Here is a 21558-nt window from a genome sequence, read left to right as displayed (position 1 = left end):
GGTCTTGAAATAAATAAATAAAGTTTTAACCCATTTTTAACATTTACTTTATAAAACTGCTGTGAATATTAAATTTTTAACCCATGCAAATGCTTTACGTTGAGCATAGTAATCCGGCACAGCATACATGCTATGTTAAATATTAGCTATTACTTAAAGGCAAAAAGGAAAAAGCTAAAATCTGTAACAGTGGAAGGTTCATGATGAGACATCTGACTATCACTCTGACTGCATGCCCCATTAACCCAGCACTCAGTAGTTTTGCAATTGTGAACTTGTACTCAGCCATCTTTCCTCATGCTAGACTTTACTCCTGGAGGGGATCCTTACATTCTTTATATTCTATCAACCAAATCATTGAATCTCTTCAGTTTCCTAAAATGGAGGAGAATCCATCCTCTGATATCTAGAGAGCAGAGAGGGGAACCTGGAGAGGAAGGTGAGTCTCGTTGCTTGGGTGCTGCTATCAGTCCTCTCCCCCCAAATCATGAGACTGTCTTACCTGATGCACTTGCCATCTTTCCCTTCCCTCTTCTTTTCCTTATGTCTACATATAATTAGTACCCCATCAAATAGCCCTAACTACTAAGATTAGATAGATATGCTTTTATTTTTAAATGACTGGAAATTATAAATAATTTTAGAATTTTAGATTTTAGAATTGGTATATATATATATACATACATACATATAGACCTATGTATATCTACAGATCACATCTTTTTAATCCATTCATCCACTAAAGAACACTTAGGTTGTTTTCTTGTCTTAGCTATTATGAACAATACTGTAACAAACCTATAGATATTTCTTTAATTCCCTGTTTTCATTTCCTCTGGGGTGGGAAATTTCCATTGCTTTAGAGCACCATTGTAAAGTTGCCTTTAAAAAAAAATTCAAGGGGCGCCTGGGTGGCTCAGTGGGTTGAGCTGCTGCCTTCGGCTCAGGTCATGATCTCAGAGTCCTGGGATCGAGCCCCGCATCGGGCTCTCTGCTCAGCAGGGAGCCTGCTTCCTCCTCTCTCTCTGCCTGCCTCTCTGCCTGCTTGTGATCTCTCTGTCAAATAAATAAATAAAATCTTTAAAAAAAAATAAAAAAAAATTCAAAGTACACGTGCAGTGTAAGAATATGTGTTTTCAACCTGAGGGTGAGAAACGAAGACATTGTTACTTACAAGCAGTGCTAGCTTACATAAACAAAGCATGAGTTAGGGTTTCAGCAAGTAAATTTCCAATGAAAGAAAACTGTAAGACGGTATTTGCGGTTATAGGCAAACATCACAGCATCGTCACGTGACACATCATGACTGTTGGACTTCTGATGCTTATTCTATCATTTTCTATTTTAATGTGGGCTTGCACACGGTGGGGGAGGTGGGGTACCATGATCTCCCAGTACTTAGATCTCTAGCAGGTTTTAGCCAGCCTGCTGATGGAAATCACAGGGTAAGAGAGCAGGCTTGTGGAGCGGGGGCACCGGAAGGAGGAGAAATCCACTCTCCTTATAAATTTCTCTTAGTGATATCTTGGTAACTTTAGCTACAACAATTGTCATCCTTTTTGATTCTTCTCTTCATTCATCCCCTATATTCAACTCTGCCCCTTTTTTCCCCCTTTGGAATTACGATCTGGATTTACCTTCCTCTCTTTCCCCCACTATTACTGTCTAGCATAAATCTTTATCACATCATTTCGGGATTATTTGAACAATCTCCTCATCTGGTCTTCCTGACGGCAGTTTATCCTCTGGCTCTTGCCCGGTTAATCCTCCCGTAATACTGCTTTCATCGTTATCATTCTACTGCTTCAGAATCTGAAATGACTCTCTGTCACCGAGTGGCTCACCCAAACTCTTCTGGCTGACTTTGAAAGTTTCTAACAGTTTTATACCACTTGAATGACTGCAATTTACTTCCTTCTGTTTCTTTCTGTGGATTATCATCAGATGGTCTTTGCTTTCCTTTCTGCCTTGCTCATGCTGTTATTCACCCACCACACCAAAGATCTGCATACATTCCCGCCCAGAATTGATTTTATCTTTTGGGAGCATCACCCAGAATTTCCTTTGAGAAACATCAAGGCCATTAAGTCCATAGTTCCGGATGTGTCTGAATCCACAGCCAGCTCGGATGTGGGCGTGTGACCCTGGCTAATCAGAAAACCACAACCCCTTGGTCACGACTGCCGATTCAATATAGAACACATGAACCAAGCTATCCAATGAGACCCCTGCCCAAACCTTTTGTTGGAACCTTTAAAAAAGAGTAGTATTTGGCAAAGCCAAGAAACAGCAACTAACAGATTCCTGAGGATATAGTTTGAGCTTCTAGATCTACCTATGCCTGATCTTTTCAGTAATAAGAAATGATAAATCCTTTCTTCCATTTGGGTTAAACCAGCTTAAATTGGTCCATAAAGAGCATTCCCACCTCTTTACCTCTTCAAGTTAAATTCATCCTTTGAGATCTAGCTCTCACACCACTTCTGGACTGTTCTTCCCTTCCCTTAATCCCCACTGCACCTTACCTCATCTACACTACATTAACACTGGATCATCTCCATTGTTTAGTATTTTCTAGTTTTGCTTTTCTGGTGTGCTTAAAAGGTTGGACCAATCATTTCTCTTGTGTTCACAGCACTTAAGAATGTTTCACACGTAACATGTAGACTGACTGATAAATCCTTGGTTAAATTACTTTGCCCTAGGAAGTCAACAGTCAGAATCTCAAGAGTAAATGAAAAGTGGGCAAAATTGTTGCCAATCAGAGCCCTGCTCTGTGGATAATTCTGTTCCCATCTTCCTGATTAAAAACAAATATGGGGGGAGAGAAGGGGATTCGATACCAGTGACTGTGGTATAAAGTCACACTTTGCATCAACTTCTGAAGCTATCTGTTCAAGCCTTTGGAGGGCCCAATAACACCTACCTGTTCTAGAATGTGGGTTTCATTTTTATTCAGGGATGGTGAAACCAATACATCAGGAGATGACCGCCACTGAAAAGATAGTTGGTTACTCAGTCCCCAAGAGGAGGGGGCACACCACACCATACAGGGCCACGTGGGGAAGCACAGAGGGTTTCTGCAGATAGAAAGAGCAAGGGGACAGTCTTTATCATGGTCTCCAAAAGAAAGGCAAAGCAAGAAAGCAAGGCAGAATGAACAGGTTCAGGACTGGCTGGTTTGAAAAATTTCAGCGAGCTCTAGGGTATAGGGCCTGTCCTAAATGATCTGGTTCCTGGTCCTGGATAGATTAGGGAAGGGGAATATTGGCTTAGTGTGTAAGAGCTTGATAAAGGAGATGGTTGGGGATTGTGGGTTCTGGATTCATCAGTTTGCATATGAAAGGTTCTCAGGAGTTACTTTTCATCTCTGGAAATTAGCTAGCCCTGGAAGGGCAGTCTAGCCCCAGTCAAGGAGGTCCTGGATGGCAGAGTATCACCAATACAGAAATTAAGAACATATAGTTAACACAGTCCTCTCTTTCCCACCCAGGTTCAGAACACATTGAACAATAAGACAAAGGAGAGGCTGATGGTAGACAAAATGCTCCTTCTATTACTGAGAAAGCCTACACTGGAGAATGTGTCTTTTTTTTTTTTTTTTAAGATTCTATTTATTTATTTGACAAGACAGAGAGATCACAAGTAGGCAGAGAGGCAGGCAGAGAGAGAGGGGAGGCAGGTTCCCTGATGAGCAGAAAGCCCGATGCGGACCTCAATCCCAGGACCCTGAGACCATGACCTGAGCTGAAGGCAGAGGCTTAACCCACTGAGCCACAGGCACCCTGGAGAATGCATCTTAACATGAGAGGCAAACAAGACCTTCTAACTCCATCCAGAATTAGTCAGACTTACTCATGTGGTCATAGGCACCATTGGATCAGGACACCTTTCCCAACAGACAAGAAATTGTGCTAACTGCAAGCAGACTTACTTCCAAGAGGGGGGAAAAAATAGGTCAGGAGATGAGTCAAGCACACCAGTTTATTCTTCCTAAATGTATCAGATAAGACAACCTACCTTGCCCAGGCAGAGTGAGTAGAAAATAGGGACTGTCAGGGGGTACTGCTAGGCTAAAGTCCCTTTTCATGGAGGGACACATCAAGAGTGGGAAAGAAACATTACCTCCCACCAAAATCCAGATTTTTCTAGAGATTTTAAGAAGACAGTGAAATTCTGGCACTTTCGTAACCAAGACTCCAGCTTCGTGTTTCATATTTTAAATCTGGAGTTTCAGCTAGTTAATACTACAGGTTGGTTCAATTCCCCAACCTCACACCGCAGGATTAGCAGCACCTGAGTAACTGCTAAGTCTGTAAAACTTGGAGTCAACTTTGGTGTGTGGGAAATACCCTTCTTAGGGCTCTGGGTTGTATTCTGTCTCACTTCCTTCCACTTTTTTGGATAGAAACAGGGAAAGGCCCAACGGGTCCAGACACTGGGAAACTGTCATCCAGTAGACAGGTCAATAAAGAATGACCTAGAGATAATGTTCGAGGCCCCCATGGGCTATAAGATGGTGTGGAAAAAAGAGGAAAGCTGCTTATGGCAACATACATCTTTATTCTCAACGTTTATTCATCTATAACAGGGGCAAACAAATTATGTCCCACAGGCTAAATACTGCCTGTCATCCGTTTTTTGTTTGTTTTTTTTAATGAAGACTTATTGGGGCACCTGGATGGTTTGGTTGTTAAGCATCTGCCTTCAGCTCAGGTCAAGGTCTCAGGTTCCTGGAATCAAGCCCTGCATCAGGCCTCCTGCTCAGCGGGAAGCCTGCTTCTCCCTCTCCCTCTCCCACTCCCCCTGTTTGTGTTCCCTCTCTTGCTGTGTCTCTCTATGTCAGGTAAATAAATAAAATCTTAAAAAATAATAAAAATAATAAAAAAGTAAAATAAAATAAAAACTAAAGATTTGTTGGAACACAGCAACACCCATCCCTTTCCATGTTCTGTGCGGCAGCTTGTGTGCTATAACAGCAGAGCTGAGGAGTTGGGACAGACTTCATGGCCTGCAAAGCCAAAAATATTTACTATCTGGTTCTCTGTAGAAGTTTGCCAACCTTTGCTCTATATATGCTCATTGAATGTTTCTAGATTTACCTGCACGGTCCTGGGAGCAGGGCCAGTCTGTGCCTTAAATGAGCTCACAACCTGCTAGGGATCCAGACTTAAAGATAAGTCTTTATTTATGTCTCTTTTTTTTTAAATTATTTAAAAAAATTTTTTAAATTTATATTCATAAACCAACATTGGGCAGCCAGATATTTTAAAAACTACTTACAAAGCAGTGTGAGAAACACAGAACCAGAGGAGGAAGAACTCTGAAATTGTAAAGGAAGGAGTGACTTTTTGTGATGATGAGGGGTGGGAGGTGACTGCTGGGACATGACAGGAAAGACTGCCTTTCGCCCACTGGGCAGGATGTTATGCTATGCTCAATAACCTGGAATTTAGCTGAAGGGTAGTGGAACACCACTGAGGGATCTGAATCAGTAAAGCAACATTATCAATTGACTTTTGGAAAAGAAAATTATTTATCGAAAAAAAAAGAATCACATGAAATCTTTCCGTATCTAATACACAGGAGGGAAGTCTGAAGGCTGGCAGATAAGTTTGAAGGCTTTTTTTTTTTACCTAGATTTTTTTTTTTAACCTAGGCCACACCCTGCCCCAAATCATTTTTATGTAAGCCTATTTATTAGCAAGTAAAGTACATACCAGGGGTTCATTTGGCATAGAGCATCGAGTGCAATAAAGTAAACTGAAACCAAACATTAATTATATGCACATTTAGTTAGTTATGCTTCTAACGTGGGTGTATATTAAATCAGCGAGGATTCATTCCTTAGACAGGATTTCCGTCATCCCCACTCTATTCTTTTTTTTCTGTTTACACATGAAGATAAAGTTATTATCAGTTAACCCCTCCACAAACTCCGCACTCCCCATCTCCACCCCACCCTTCATCTTTCTTCTTGATAAGAGGTAAGAGACCTGAGTGGTTTAAGATCGGGTATGTGTTTCAGGGTTATGAAGAAGATACTAATTAGTCTAAGCCTGTCAAGTTAATCCTATATCCTTTGCCTATGATTATTTTAGAAATGGGAATGTGACGCACTAATGGGAAGTCTCTGGGACACTTCCAGGAAAGGTGTGCTTACTGAAGAAAAGGAACATTTGTAGGAGGAAACAGACTATCTTCTCTGCGAGATTTGTTGTGTCTGGGTGTGAAGCCTGGAACTGTGGCAACCACTTTGATTGTGAAAAATATGCTGACATACTTTTCAAGCAGAGGGGAGGAAGGCAGGGATTGGGTTGATGACATGGAGGACTCACCCTGGAGCTATCTTAACTTGGAACTTCATGTTATTTATGCTGGTAAATGTCCTTATGACTGAAGCTTCTTTTAGTTAGGTGTTCTCATTCTGACATAGGCTCAGAGAGAAGGATACATATGAGCTTTTGGTTTAGCAGCAAATGGATTCATAGATACACGTTCTGTGTTGTTTCTAAAGCAGGACTTGTCAAATTTTCGTGTGCCTATGAATGACTTGGGGGTCCTTGTTTAAAGGCAGATTCAGATTCAGGAGGTAAGGCCCGAGATACTGCATTTCATTTCTAAGAAACTTCCAGGAGATGTCGATGATGCTGGTGCAAGAACCATGCTTTTGTGTGGCAGATGTAGGCAACGGGTGTAGCTCATTGAAGGCTAGACAAAGGGGAAACCTCTCAGAAACTGATAGACTTTTAAAGGGAGAGCCAGAAGTCATAGTGTAATAGTGATTCCGATCATTCAAATACAGCAGGCCAATATTATGTCTTCTTAATAATTTCAGAAAAGTTGAGGGACAAATGGTGGAACAAGGAGAGGCTCTTAGAGACTGTCTGGGCAGAGAAGAAAGAAGTAGAAGGTGTCTTTCCTACTTGTGTGAGGTCCCCAGACAAAGTACAAATCCATGCTTCTTGTAGAGCTTTTCAGATGACTGTATAGGCCTTAGGCCCTGAAAATTCGGTGGCACTCCCATCTTCACCACTGTAGGTAATTTGAACCACTACCAACAACAACAAAATCAGTAAAATAAGTGTAAGGAAGCCCAAACTCTTTTTTAAAAAAATTTAATTTATTTTTTATTTTTTTATAAACATATAATGTATTTTTATCCCGAGGGGTACAGGTCTGTGAATCGCCAGGTTTACACACTTGGAAGCCCAAACTCTTGATTTTTCCTCCCATGATTACTACTTTGATGCTTTCTTTGGAAGTAATAGTTATATAATTCTTCCCAAATGATTTTTGGAAGTACATTTGCTTGGCTAGTAGCTTAATCAGACATGAGCAAGCTTATAGGGTAACTGAACCCTAGATTTTCGGATGGGAAAGCTTGGAATAATGTCAATTCAAAGCATCTCTTTAATTTGAAATGTTCCCCAATGGCAGCAACAAAAAAGATTTGGAGTTTGTGGGATGGAAAGATAACTTTGTAAGGATCATTTTAGTGTTCCTGGGAAGAAAGAGTGACCCCTAGCAGTAGATAAGCTATGATACATTTTGTAAACCAACTACCATTTGCAATTTACACAGAAATCCATCTTACTTCACTTTTTATTTCAAAAACAAAAATGAAAACACAATAGAAATAGAATTTTCACACCAAATTTGAGAATAACTATTGGGAACGTTAAAATAAAATGTGCATACAAATACTACAACTGGCTCTTGGCTCCTATGATTAACAATATAGAAAATCACAAAAAGTACAAGGAAACTATTTATAGGAGTCATATCTCTAGTTTTATAGGGGAGAGTGTGCTTGTTATTTTAAGACTAAATGATGGTATACTTCGTCTAGATCCAAGTATTAGAACAAAGAACACAAAGGCATGGGCGTCTGGGTGGCTCAGTGGGGTAAGCCTCTGCCTTTGGCTCAGGTCATGATCTCAGGGTCCTAGGATCAAGTCCCACATGGGGCTTTCTGCTCAGCAGGGAGCCTGCTTCCCCCTCTCTCTCTGCCTGCCTCTCTGCCTACTTGTGATCTCTGTCTACCAAATAAATAAATAAAATCTTAAAAAAAAAAACCCACAAAGGCAAAACAAGCTAGTTCTAAGATAAAGACTGAACCCATAAAGAGCAGAATAAACAGAAGAGGAATCTCAAGAATAAAAATTATAAATCCTAGAACAAGGATCATGATTACATGGGAACTCTCTTAGTGAGACAAGGAAGTCCAAGTGACCTTTTCCTTTTTCCATAAGATTTTTAGGTCAATAGCAATTTGAGTCTGTGTTGATATAAAATCAAGATATTTCAAATTAAGAATAAGAAACCATTTGTCTCCACAAACATATTCCTGGGGCAACCTAGTCTCTCAGCTTTGGCTAGCAACATCTGTCTCTCTTCTTGTGCACTTAAGAGTGTTAAATCTCTGTAAATAATTATTTCCAAGTTAATAAGGTTTTCCAAAGTAAAGGGACTTCATGAAACTTGTCTAAGGAGAAGCAAGACCAATTTCACTACAGGCAGTAGACTCAGTGGTTAATAGCTTTCTGGGCCTTGTAGACTTGCTTCCGAATCAGGGCCTTCCCATCCAATAGCTGCGTGACTTTGATAGAGTCACTTGAAGTCTTTATAGTGTTGTCATCTGTTTTGAAAAAAAAAAAAAAAAAAAAGGATGGGAACACTATTGTATTAAGTTATATGCAATTATATATTTGCAGTGTTTAGCATGGAATCTGGAAGTTATAAATGCATTTATTTATTTCACAAAATGGTTACAGAAAATCTTTATGTGCCAGACACTGTACCAGGTGTTGGGGATCTGGGCATGAACAAAACAAATATGCCTCCTACCCTCAAAGAAGTAAGTAAAGCAGCCGATTACAAGGCAAACCAATATAATATATAAATATAAACTTCCAATGGAATATCTTCTCATTGTGTAAGTATAATCCTCTATACTTAGGCTTAGTAGATGAATAGGTCTTCAGATTTTTGAGCCCGTATTTTCAAACATTGAATCGTTATGAAACAGACTTGAGAATTATGAGGGAGTTACTTCATTGGCACATGAGGACAACTAAGGGAGGCTTTCGTTAACCTTTTTACCAAAAGCAGGAAAGCAAGTTCAGACTCTTTGTTCAGATAGTAGAGCATGGAGTTTCCTTCTTTCAGTTCATCCTGTCTATCCACTCTGTAAATATCAGTGGAAGATCAGCTTTGGAAATGGTGTTCAGGAATTCATCCTGGATACCAAGGGATTTTAAAAAATAGTTTAATAGGGAAGCCTGGATGCCTCAGCTGGTAAAGTGTCTCCCTTTGGCTCAGGTCGTGATCCCAAGGTCCTGGGATTGAGTCCCATGAGGGGCTCCTTGCTCAGTGGGAAGCCTGCTTCTCCCTCTGCCTGCTGCTCCCTCTGCTTGTGCTCTCTCTCCCTCTGACAAATAAATAAACAAAATCTTAAAAAAAAAATGCAGATATAAAACTTGTTGACTGATGGCCCTTTTTTTGAAGAAGAAGAAGAAGATTGCTTGAAATCAAAAGATATTGCCTGTCAAATTATTTTTGAATCATAGAAGGATGTTATAAGAACAATTGTCCAATATTTGCATTTTATAGATCCGGGCAAAGTCCAGGGAGGTTAATTGCTGTCCCTAAGGTCATACACCTACTCAAGTCAGGTCAACATCGTAGTCCACACCTCCTAAGCCAGATCTGGTGTTTTGACTCCACACTGCGCTGCTCCTTGTCACTTGGACCCAGTCAGCCAGCGTTTACAGTGCTGATTAGTGACACACAAATAGTCATTCTGGCAGTTACATAGATTAGCTCTCTGAACACCACCTCCTTCCACTTTCCTGCATTCCTTCCTCTACCTTAGAGGTTAGAAAGCTGAAAAACAATCCCCACACTCCTTTGTAACTAAGATTCTAACTTGGAAGGCAGATGTGAGCATGATGTGGTATGGCTGTATACGGGGAAATTTGATCTTATGGCAGAAGCATTTGGTTTTTTTCAGGGTGATTGTAGCACAGGCTTTGTTATTTGTATTTGGTCTTTAACATTATAAGTGATGAATGGTGGGCAGAAGTGGGATTAGTGTCCATTGAAACACTTTCCCTTGGAACAACAGGTATAGCGCTATATTATTTTTGTACGGTATTCAAGCTGGGTTGCCAGGGTTTTCCTAAAAATTTTGTGTGCCAGCATTTTAATAAATCATTTTCTGCTTCAGATAGCTCAAATGGATTCTGTTGTCTGCAGCTAAGAAATCTGACTCAGGTTGAGTAGCTTCCAACAGAATCTTAGTGATAAAAGTCCTTTAGCAGATTCATAGTTGAGAAGAAAATGGAAATGAAGCAAATTAAGTCTGAAGGCCTAAGAATAGATGGTGTACGTCAAGGTCTGAGTCTGACAGGCTGAGAACCAAGAGCTCTGATGTCCAAGGGTGGAAGAGGCTGATTGTTTCAACTCAAGAAAATTCACCCTTCTTCTGTTTTGTTGTTGTTGTTGTTTGCTGGGGTTTTTTTGTTTTGTTTTGTTTTTTGGTGTTTTTTTTTGTTGTTGTTGTTCTCCTCAGGCCCCCAGAAGATTGGAGGAAGCCCACCTGCATTGGTGAGAATGATCTTCTGTACTCAGTCCACTGATTCATATGCTAATCTGTTGTCCAGACACCCAGCAATAATATTTTACCAGCTCTCTGGACATCTTTTAACCAGTCAAGTTGATGTTTAAAATTAGCGGTTACAGGAGTGCAATGTCAGGTAGTGCTAAGTGCTCTGAAGAAAAATAAAAATGGATAAGAGAGCTGGGGTGTACATGAAAAAAAGTAAGACGTCATCTAATAAAAAGCAAATTGTGATATGTTCACCCAAGGACTACCTCATGGTAGATATATACAATGTAGATAAAGTTTTGAAACAGTATTGAGTAAAGGAAGCAAGAAATGGTGCCATGAGAAAACAATCAGCCAAATTCAAAATATGGAATATTCTGCAGGTCAAATGATCTAGCTTCCTAAAAAAAATAAAAAATAAAAAAAAAAAGGCCAAAAAAGGGCATGATAAGAAGAGAAGAGGGGGAGAAGCAACAAGGTCCACAAGGTGGGGTTCGATAAAACAAGATTACTAAACTGTTGAGAATTGGTGAAATTGGATGAAGGATTACAATAATATAATAGATTGCCTATTTTTTTTATTATTTATTTGACAGAGATCAAGTAGGCAGAGAGGCAGGCAGAGAGAGAGAGAGGGAAGCAGGCTCCCCGCCGAGCAGTGAGCCGATGCAGGACTCGATCCCAGGACCTTGAGATCATGAGTGGAAGGCAGAGGCTTAACCCACTGAGCCACCCAGGCGCCCCATTTGCCTATGTTTTTATCTCTACTTTTTTTCAGTTTGAAAATTCCCATAATTCAAATTTTTAAAAATAAGAAACGTAATTTACTTAGAAACTTCTTCTGGGCTGAAATGTAAAAATATATCGATAAGAATAAAGTAGAAGTCACAGGTTTATGTGGCATTTTAAGGACTTTTTGTTTTGACACTATTGTAGATCGGTTTACTGTTGTAAGAAATATGAATATCAGACAGATTCCATATCCTTCGTTGAAATGTTGTAAGAAATATGTTGTAAGAAATAAGAATATCAGACAGATTCCATATCCTTCGCTGCAATGGCAATATCCTGCAAAACTATCGCACAATCTCTCAATTGGCAAGTTGACCTTGATAGAATCAATGGCCCTTATTCAATTTCACCTGTTTGGTATGTATTCATTTATGCATATATGGCATGTATACTAATTTCTATGCAATTCATCAAAGCGTACATTTGTATGACCTCCACCATAGTCAGGATACAGTTCTGTCACAAGATTTCCTTTCATAGGGGCGCCTGAGTGGCCCTGTCGGTTGGTTAATAGTCCACCTTCAGCTCAAGTCATGATTCCAGGGTCCTGGGATTGAGCCCTACATTGGGCTCCCTGATCAGCAGAGAGCCTGCTTCTCCCTCTCCCTCTGCCTGCTACTCTGCTTACTAGTGCTCTCTAGCTCTGTGCCCAATAAGTGAAACCCTTAAAAAAAAAAAAAAAGAAAGAAAGAAAGTTTCCTTTTCACAGCCACAGACACCACCCTTCCTCCTCCTTACCATCTCCAAACTCTGGCAGCCAATAATCTGTTCTCCATCTCTATAACTTTGTCATTTCAAGATAAAATATGTAAATGGAATCATATAATATCTGTAAGCCTTTGCGATTTTTTTCCCCCACCAACCGTAGTTCTTTTGAGATTCATTTGATTTATTGGGTGTATAAATAAATCTTCCTTTTCTTATTGCCAAGTAAGTATCCTATAGTATGGGTGTGCCCCAGTTTCTTTAACCATTCATCTGCCAAAGGACATTTGAGTTGTTACTAATTTTTGGCCTTTACAAATAAAGCTACCATGAACATTCATGGAAATGAAGTTTTTGTGTGAACCCATTTTTTTTTTTCATTTCTCTGGGATCAATGTCCAAGAGTGCAATTACTGGGTGTAAGAAACTGCTATACTTTTTTCCACAGTGGCTGTTCCATTTTACATCCTCATCAGCAGTGTATGAATATATGAGTGTGTGAGTTGTAACTGTTTAATAGTTTTTCAGAATAACTGAAGGAAGAATGATGGCTTTTTGGTCATTAATTCCTGGAGATTAACTGACCTCTTTCTGATGAAAATGTTTCAGCCCAAATGACCCTTTGGTTTGGGGAGATTTCTATAGGAGAAACTCACTGCAAAGAAATAAGGTCAAGGAAGTCCTAAAAGTGTTTTAAAACAAGGCTAAAAATTTATCCTAAGGACCTCTAAAAGGAAGAAGGGGGAAAAAAAAAAAAAAGAACATCTATTGAGCAGATATACCAGTCATTTCTCATTCTTTATCTCATTGATTCCTCTTGATGACCCTGTAATAAGGGTTATATGTCCCATTTTAGAAATAATGTAGTCAAGGGGCACCTGGGTGGCTCAGTGGGTTAAGCTCATGACTTTGGCTCAGGTCATGATCTTGGGGTCCTGAGACTGAGTCCCACATCAGGCTCCCTGTTTAGTGAAGAGTCGAATTCTCCCTCTCCATCTGCTCTTTCCCCTGGTGGTGCGCTTGCGCTGTCTCAAATAAATAAAATCTTTTTTTTCTTTTTTTTTAAGAAATAATGTAATTGAGGTCTCAAATTACTTTTCAAACAGTCACAGTTAGCAAACTGGCAAATCGAGACTAAAAAGCTCAGCTTCTAGCTACCTTTAACTCAGTGCAAGAAACATAGGAGGCAATCAACACATTTGTTGAAACGAATGAATGAATAGATGAATGTCAGTTCTGTTTATTTTTTTAAAGATTTTATTTATTTGACACAGAGAGAGAGATCACAGGTAGGCAGAGAGGCAGGCAGAGAGAGAAGGGGAAGCAGGCTCCCCACTGAGCAGAGAGCCCGATGTGGGGCTCAATCCCAGGACCCTGAGAACATGACCTGAGCCAAAGGCAGAGGCTTAACCCACTGAGCTACCCAGGCGCCCCAGCTCTGCTGTTAATATATCCCTTGGCAAGACTATTAATTTCTCTGAGTCTGTGTCTTCATTTGTTAAAGGAAGACAATAATAACACCTCCTTCACAGAGTTGTGAACAAATAAGGTGATACAATAGGGGAAAAAAAAAACAATTTGGAAAATGTAAAATGTTGAAAGGCATAAAATTCAGTCATTGTCATAACCAAATACTGACAAAATACAGGCAGGAGACTTGGCTAGGAAGGTGTAGTGCCAGTAATGTACTCTGTCCAAGGAATCACTTAATTGCTGTTTCCCTATATTCCTCATCTGTGAAATCACAACTGAGATTAAGGTTGAGCACCTTAATGACACAGACCCTAAGATTCTTTTTTTTTTTAAATATTTTATTTATTTATTTATTTGACAGAGAGAGAGATCACAAGTAGGCAGAGAGACAGAGAGGGGAGGGGAAGCAGGCTCCCTGCTGAGCAGAGAGCCTGATGTGGGACTCGATCCCAGGACTCTGGGATCATGACCTGAGCTGAAGGCAGAGGCCTAACCCGCTGAGCCACCCAGGCACCCCAGACCCTAAGATTCTTACCTAGTAATGAGGCAGGATCAAGCAAGCCTCTACACAAGAAATTAATTTGAAAATGTTGCACCTGGTTGGGTCAGTTAGTTAAGCATCTGACTAGATTTCCGCCTGGGTCCTGATCTCAGGGTTGTGAGATCTAGTCCCTTGTCAGGCTCTGCTCTAATTGTGCAGGCTGCTTGGGATTCTCTCTTTCCCTCTGCCTCTATCCCACCACCCCAGCTCTCTATCTTTCTTTCTCTCTCTCAAAAAGAAAGGTTTGTTATACTTTCCAGGATGATAAAAAGTATTATGCTGATTATAATTATCCATGACATTTTGGCCTTTATTAGGTCATTTAGACCTATACCAATGCATCAAAATTATTACATAGATAATTTGTATATTGATGTGTACATGTATATATGAAAACAGTATTGGTAATAGTTAATAACATGAGACTATATATATAACTTACAAACACACACACGGGTCTCTAAGAAAAATCCACACTGGATTATTTCTATCCACAGTGGATAGAAAATGCGGAAGAATGGGCAAGAAATTGATATACTGTGTCTATGTAGGGGATAAAGATGGCTAGGGAGAAGGGCACAGAAACTTCACATTTGTAACCCTTTGTACTTTCCTTTTGAATTCTGGACCACATATTTCTGCATTACTATTAAAAAAAAAGACTTAAAATTTTTCTAAAAATCTTGTATAAAAACAGAACATTAACATTAACTAGGACTTTTTAAAGCTTTGCCCTTAAATTAATAATTTAAATTTCGAAAATATGAAACCACTTCCGTTTCAGTATGATTTTATGTTTTTTTATGGAATTTTTGCTTCCTGCGCATGTTTAACTCTTCTGAATAAAGCAATCTTTTCTTTTAGTACTTTTTTTGTAAGACTGATATGCTGAGTGTAGATAAAATTGAATAAAATGAGTTATTTCCTAAGAATAATATTAAATGTGTGTGAGGCACCTGTTTTAACTATGAGGTCAGAGACAAATGAGATAGAAAGTGTATGTAGATGAAGACGTTAGGTCTTGCACCGCTAAGGGCCACCATTAGATGCCTGGCGCCTTTATTAGGTCATTTAGTGTTGAGGCATTGTGGATCCTGTGCATTTTGGTGGTCTTCCAAAGCGTGGATACCGGGTAGGGTTTGGCTTTAACATCTTCTTCCTCTGCTGCCGTCACCAGTCAGGACGGGAATAGGATTTTCGCAAGCCTCTAAACACTGAAAAGATGATGGTGATTCTCTTCCCTATGTAATTAAAAATGGAAATATATTTAGAAAATAAAGCTTAAATCTTCCCACTAGATTTTCTTAAATAAAAATTCCTAATAAATTCATCAAAATTGAACTTTTTTCCCGCTTTTCCTTCCTTTAGACTTGGCTCCAGAATCCAGCACTTTCAGGCTGTTAAACCAACCCACGCGGCTTCCCGCAGGTGCCAGCCCCACCCCAAAAGGGATCTCCTCCTTCACTCCTCCCACCTGCCCCTTCGCCCCGCCCATTGGGCGCGTCGTCGTTACGGCAGCGCGCTGTCGCCGAAGCCCGGCAGCAAATGAGCGCAGGCGGCGGCGGCCCTCCGTCGTACCCTCGCAGGCGCATGCGCGCTCGTGCCGGGCGCTCCTGAAGACCTGGCGGAGCCCGGCGCGGATGGAGGCCTGAGGGCGGCGGGGGCGGAGCGCACCGCGAGCTGGGGGCATGTCCGCGGCGGGCGCCGTCTAGAGGAAGGCCGAGCAGCCGCCACCACGCTCTCAGTCGCGGCGAGACGCAAGCGAGCCAGGCCTAGGGCCGCGGCGGCGATGCAGCGACGGCGGCGCCCTCCGCCGCCAGCTTCTCAGCTGCCCGAGGGCTGCGGGGGAGGCGGCGGCGGCCGCAGCGGGAGCGAGGAGGTGGAAGTGCAGTTCTCCGCCGGGCGTTTGGCCTCGGCCGCGGCGGTTTCGGCGGCGGCGGCGGCCGCGCGCAGCACGGAGGAGGAGGAGGAGCGGCTGGAGCGCGAGCACTTCTGGAAGATCATTAATGCCTTCCGCTACTACGGGTAAGAAGCCCGTGGCGGACCCCGGCGCAGCCCATCGAGGTGCCCGCCGGTCGCGGCGGACCCGCCGGAACGGGGGCGCCCGCCGCGCTCGCCCTCGGCCGCCACGCCTCCGGGGCGCCGGGACCGGGCCGCCAGATCTGACCTCGGGGCCCCTGAGTCACCTCGTACCACCTTAGCCCCTCCCGGCCCTGCACAGCCGCGTGTCTGCCGCGCCGTCTGCTGCCCAGCCTCGTGTCTTCCAACCTCGGGATCAGATTAGCTCTCTTGCCTTCCATCCCTCGTTAAAGGTTTGGCTTTCAGGCCGGCGGGGGTGACCGGAAAAGTGCTGTTAACAATTGCAGATAGAAGATGATGGTGGTAAAATCGGCCGGTGCTGGGCATGATCTTGATGTGTTGTCGATGTCCTCCAAACTGAACACACGGGAGAACCCAAGTTCACCTACACGTGGGATGCCGTAGGACGAATTTTCCCAAACTGTTGCCAGTTCTTGTGAGAGCTGCATAAGATTTTCACCCCAACCCCCTTGGCGCTTTGAACGTGCAGGCACATTAGTGGTGAATGATGGCGCTCAGTGTCTTTAACTGGTGGGTGAAATTAAGGTCGAAGGTGGTCCGGATGTTCTAAAATTTGCTAATTATTAAAGAGGGAAATGAGAGAAGGCACAGTAAAGAACCGCTTTTATGATCTTTTATTCTGCAAACATGTATCGAATTCTCACTATGGGCTGGGCACTGTGGTAGGACTTTTAAACTCCCTAACTTCACTTTTCTTCTTTCTGGATAGATGTTAAAATAGCGTAGTCACAACATTATAGTTCCAGGATCTGAAAGGGACTTAGATTTTCAGGTAAATAGAGTACTTTTATTCTTGTTAAGAGTTGAGCCCACCGACGACTATGTTCTGAGTCTGCAGTTGGAATGATATAGGACCCCCACAAGTAAAACTGTTCCCTTAGATGGGCTCCTGTTGTGATTTATGCAAACTAGCTTTTTTTTTTTTTTTTTTTTAAATGACTGTGACCTCTTCAAGGGCAGGGACTGAGCCTTATTTATTTTTGTGTCACCAGTGCTTGGCATATGTTGTTGAAGCTCTATTTTTAACAAATAAGACAAGTAGTAGCAAAGAAATACATTTGTCCTTCCCAGATAGCTTGCGAATTTGTGACAAATCGGTTGTTTGTTACAATTTTGAATTCAGAAACTTGCTTAATTAAAGCCTAAAGTGATTTAGAATCTCATTGCATTTTTGTAACATGAGTTTTTTGAAGTACAGAGATCTTGACATAATTTACTGGCTAAACCCAGGCGTAGGAACTAGACTGCATTACCTGTGGAGCCCAAAAGGGAATTAACTAGTGTGGGGATTTTATTTGGTATCAACAGAGGCAGGAAGGCAGGCAACCACAGAATTGAATTTGATGCAAGTATTGTGTCTTTTTTTTTTCTTTTAAGATTTTATTTATTTATTTGACAGACAGAGATCACAAGTAGGCAGAGAGATTGAGAGAGAGAGAGAGAGAGAGAGAGAGAGAGAGAGGAGGAAGCAGACTCCCCGCGGAGCAGAGAGCCCGACGCGGGGCTCGATCCCAGGACCCTGGGATCATGACCTGAGCTGAAGGCAGAGGCTTTAACCCACTGAGCCACCCAGGTGCCCCGCAAGTATTGTGTCTTAAGAATCACACAGGGAAGAGAAACAACTAACACTAGATTTAAATAGCTGGGAGAGGTAGATACAGAAAAGTCTGGTACATTTTGCTTTTGAAAAATATAGAAAAGGGTACTGGACTATGTTTGGGAAAGATAGTGGACCCAGATAGTTAAAATGTGTTTCTGTGCTGGCTCTAATATATTAAGACTAATCTAAAATTGATAGTTAAGATTAGGTATCAAATGGGCCCTTGTGTGGACCAATAGGGACCTTTGACCTGGAAGTAGGGCTCAAGTGTGGCAGTGTAGAGAAGAGTGCTTGTGTGCATATTCTAATGGTTGTGGTATAATTTTCTATACTCTAATCCCTCTTTAGCAGTTTGATATGGGATTGAGGATAATTTCATTTTTTAAAAACAATCCTTTTTATTTGTGTGGATTCTTTATGGAACACTTCCAATAGGGGCACCTGGGTGGTCCTGGAATCAAGAGCCACATATCGGGCTCTCTGCTTATTAGGGAGTCATCTTCTCCCCCTCTTTTTGCCTGCCTCTCTGCCTACTTGTGATCTCTCTCTCTCTGTCAAATAAATTTTAAAAATCTTTAAAAAAAAATTATTAAAAAAAACCACTTCCAGTAGACTGAAGATAGTATTAAAAATATGCTTTAAAAAACATTACTGGAAGGGCTAGAGATATGGAAAGCATTTTGTAGCAGAAAACAAACTTGGTTGTTCCATTGCAACATTTTCTGATCTAGACCTGTCCTGTTCAACACTGTAGTCGCTAATCACATCTGGCTAAATTTAAGCTAAAGTTAATCAAAATTTAATAAAATTTAAAATTCATTTCCTCAGTCTTACTAGCCACATTTCAAGTGCTCGTAGCCACATGTGGCTGGTGTCGGCTATATTGGACAGGGCAGATGTAAGCCTTTCCATCACTGCAGTAAGTTCTGATGGACAATCCTATTCTAAACCTTTAGCAAGTACTTCTAAATTTTGGAGAGCTTAGTTTCACTGCTAAATGCCTTTTAGTCATTATATAGGGGATTTAGCTTAAAGGTCACAGGGCAAGAGATGTCTTAATATTTTTCCAATGTCTTCTGATTTTGTGTTGCCTACGGGTTTTGCTTAGATGACATATTTTGATTAAGGCAAAAATGATTGTAGCATTGTAGCGAATAGTTAAAAAAAAAAAAAAAAAGTTGTCATCCCTAAGATACCAGTTTGTTATGAATGAAGATACTCACATTAGAAGATACTACAGTTGAAAGTTAAAGATCTTGTCAGAAACAGCCTACTTTTAGAAATAGCAGGTAAGATTTTAAAAATTGAGATGTAGAGTTCTTTTGTACAGGTGCAGGAACAGGCATACAGAAAGGTGAACAGCTTGCCCAGGCTTATACAACCGAATTGTGGTAGAGTCTGGCCTGAAATCCAAGATGGTTCACTGCATTAGTAAGCAGCAATACTAGTAAGACAATTTTAACTAAATATTTTAATAAATTTTGAAGTGGATTGGGTCAGATTTTCCTTCTGAAAAGATACACTTTCCTGTTAAGAATGCTAGAGTAGTTCAACAGGTGCAAAGAAATGGGTCTATGACCTTGGTTCTTGGCTCAGACCCAGTATCAGACCCACCCTGATGAAAGGAGACAGAGTTTGGGGGTCACTGCCAAGACCAGCCTTCTGGAGAGAGCTGAAGGTAGAGATACCCTTGAAATATGGCTGGCCACTCTATTTTCTATCCTTAATCACCAGAGGATATGGCCTCTTGCTGCTGACTGAGTTCAGACTCAGGAGAGTCTGAAGGTTGTAGAACATTCCTTTAAAGCAGCATTGGGAAATTCTTTAAAGGGCCAAGCAATGAATATCTTAAGGTCAGAGGGCTAGGTGGTCTCTGTTATAAGTATTCAAGTCTGCCCCTGTGTGAAAGCAACCATAGGCAGTATGTGAACAAACGGAAATGGCTACATTCCAGTAAAAGTCTTTACAAAATGGACCTAGTAGCCAGGGGGACATAGTGTACCCACCCCTGCCTTAAATTACGGAGGTAGTGTAAGCATTTCCAGAACGGTGAAGTTAGCCGCATTGAAAATAGTATAAAGAGTGGACTCTTGTGTCAGCTTCAGTGAGACCTCACTTATTTCAGGAGACTCACTGTGGATGTATGTTATGGACAGTTTTGTGGACCGTTAAAAATCAAGGGTTAGGAGGGGCGCCTGGGTGGCTCAGTGGGTTAAAGCCTCTGCCTTCGGCTCGGGTCATGATCCCAGGGTCCTGGGATCGAGCCCCGCATCGGGCTCTCTGCTCAGGGGGAGCCTGCTTCCCCCTCTCTCTCTGCCTGCCTCTCTGCCTACTTGTGATCTCTGTCTGTCAAATAAATAAAATAAAATCTTAAAAAAAAAAATCAAGGGTTAGGAGATATGCTGCAACTCGCCCTGTTCTGTGTAGTTACCTCACTTCTGTATCCATAATTGACAGCAGATATGTGTGGGCTCTATGGACCATTCCACAACTTACCTCAGCTACCCAGCAATCGTGGAAGTAGTCCTCATGGGGAATGAAAAATGGCACCAAGGGGGTGTATAACTGAGTTTTTATTGATTATTTGGATAGGCTGAAATCTGGAGATTCAGTTGGGACAAACACAAGATTTGTATTTTAGATGAATTCGTTGGGTATTCGTGGTAGACTTTGGGGACAGCATTCCTAGGGAGCAGGCCTCTTGGGAATCTTTGAGAGACCTAATGAGGGCCTGAGAGAGGTAGTGATTTGCAGAGAGTTTATGAAGTAGAATCAAAAGGATCTGGAGCTTGTGGTTGTGGGGTCTGTGAGAAGAGGCATTTTAGGATGACTCATTCGTTTCTGACTTGAGTGGATGTATGGTATACCATTCATCAATGTCAGCCATACAGGAAGAAGTGCAGGGGTTTTATTGGGGTGGGGGGTGATCATGTGCTAAGTTCAGTTTCGATATGTTGAATTTTGAGATATGCTGAGAGGAAGGTTATGGGGCATCCAGTGCCCAAGAATACTAGAAATGAAGTACTGTGAGACTATTTAACCAGTGGGCTCTGAGTTGTAACCCTTCACGACTCTGCTGTTTGCCTCACACATAATGGTCACCTTAAATACTTCCTTTAGTGTCCTATTCTATTTTATAGGAATGTAAATTGATATGATCCTTCTGAAAATCAGTTTGTATCAAGAACCTTAAAAATACTTACCTTTTTTTTTCTTAAAAAAAAAGATTCATTTATTTTAGAGTGAGCTTGGGATGGGTGGGGTAGGGGAGGTGGGGGGGGTGGGGAGGGTCAGGGGAAGAGGGAAAAGGAGAGAAGCAGACTCCCCACTGAGCTCGGAGCCCACTCCGGGGCTCCATCCCACAGCCCATGAAATCATGACCTGAACTGAAACGAAGAGTCAAATGCTTAACTGACTGTGCCACCCAAGCACCTCAATACTTGTCCTTTCTAAGTTGGTATTTCTTCCTTGGGGAATTGGTACTGTTTTTGTCTTTCTAAAATATAGACAGATTTGGAACACAGAAAAGTTCATCATATAGACAAGTGAAAGTATCTAGATGCCTAGGAAGAAGTACTAAGTAAATTTTGGTTGCATAGATGGGATAATGAACAGTCGTGTAGTCATTAGAGAAGTTTTTTCTGATCTGGGAAAATTCTTTGATAAAGATGAAGAATTACAGGTACTTCTAAAAAGTTGATGTGCATGTGAACCCTTTGGAGAGCTTGTGAAACG

At 41.4% G+C, this 21558-nt stretch overlaps 1 protein-coding gene across 2 annotated transcripts in view; it reads left to right on the top strand.

Annotated features, from left to right (window-relative positions):
* Positions 1 to 15764: 15764 nt before the first annotated feature.
* CARNMT1 (carnosine N-methyltransferase 1) overlaps positions 15765 to 21558 on the top strand; it is a 41107-nt gene continuing 35313 nt past the window's right edge. Inside the window, exon 1 of one of the 2 annotated variants that reach the window (XM_047698653.1) lies at positions 15765 to 16148. In XM_047698653.1, coding sequence (XP_047554609.1) covers positions 15913 to 16148 — 236 coding nt within the window. In that variant the 5' untranslated portion in view covers positions 15765 to 15912. Of the gene's footprint in view, positions 16149 to 16196; positions 16734 to 21558 lie in introns of those variants that run through there. The other variant, XM_047698654.1, reaches the window with a different exon arrangement.

This window comes from Lutra lutra, chromosome 13, assembly GCF_902655055.1.
Source record: "Lutra lutra chromosome 13, mLutLut1.2, whole genome shotgun sequence".
Taxonomy (NCBI): Eukaryota; Metazoa; Chordata; class Mammalia; order Carnivora; family Mustelidae; genus Lutra; species Lutra lutra.
This window is presented reverse-complemented; position numbering and strand designations above follow the sequence as displayed.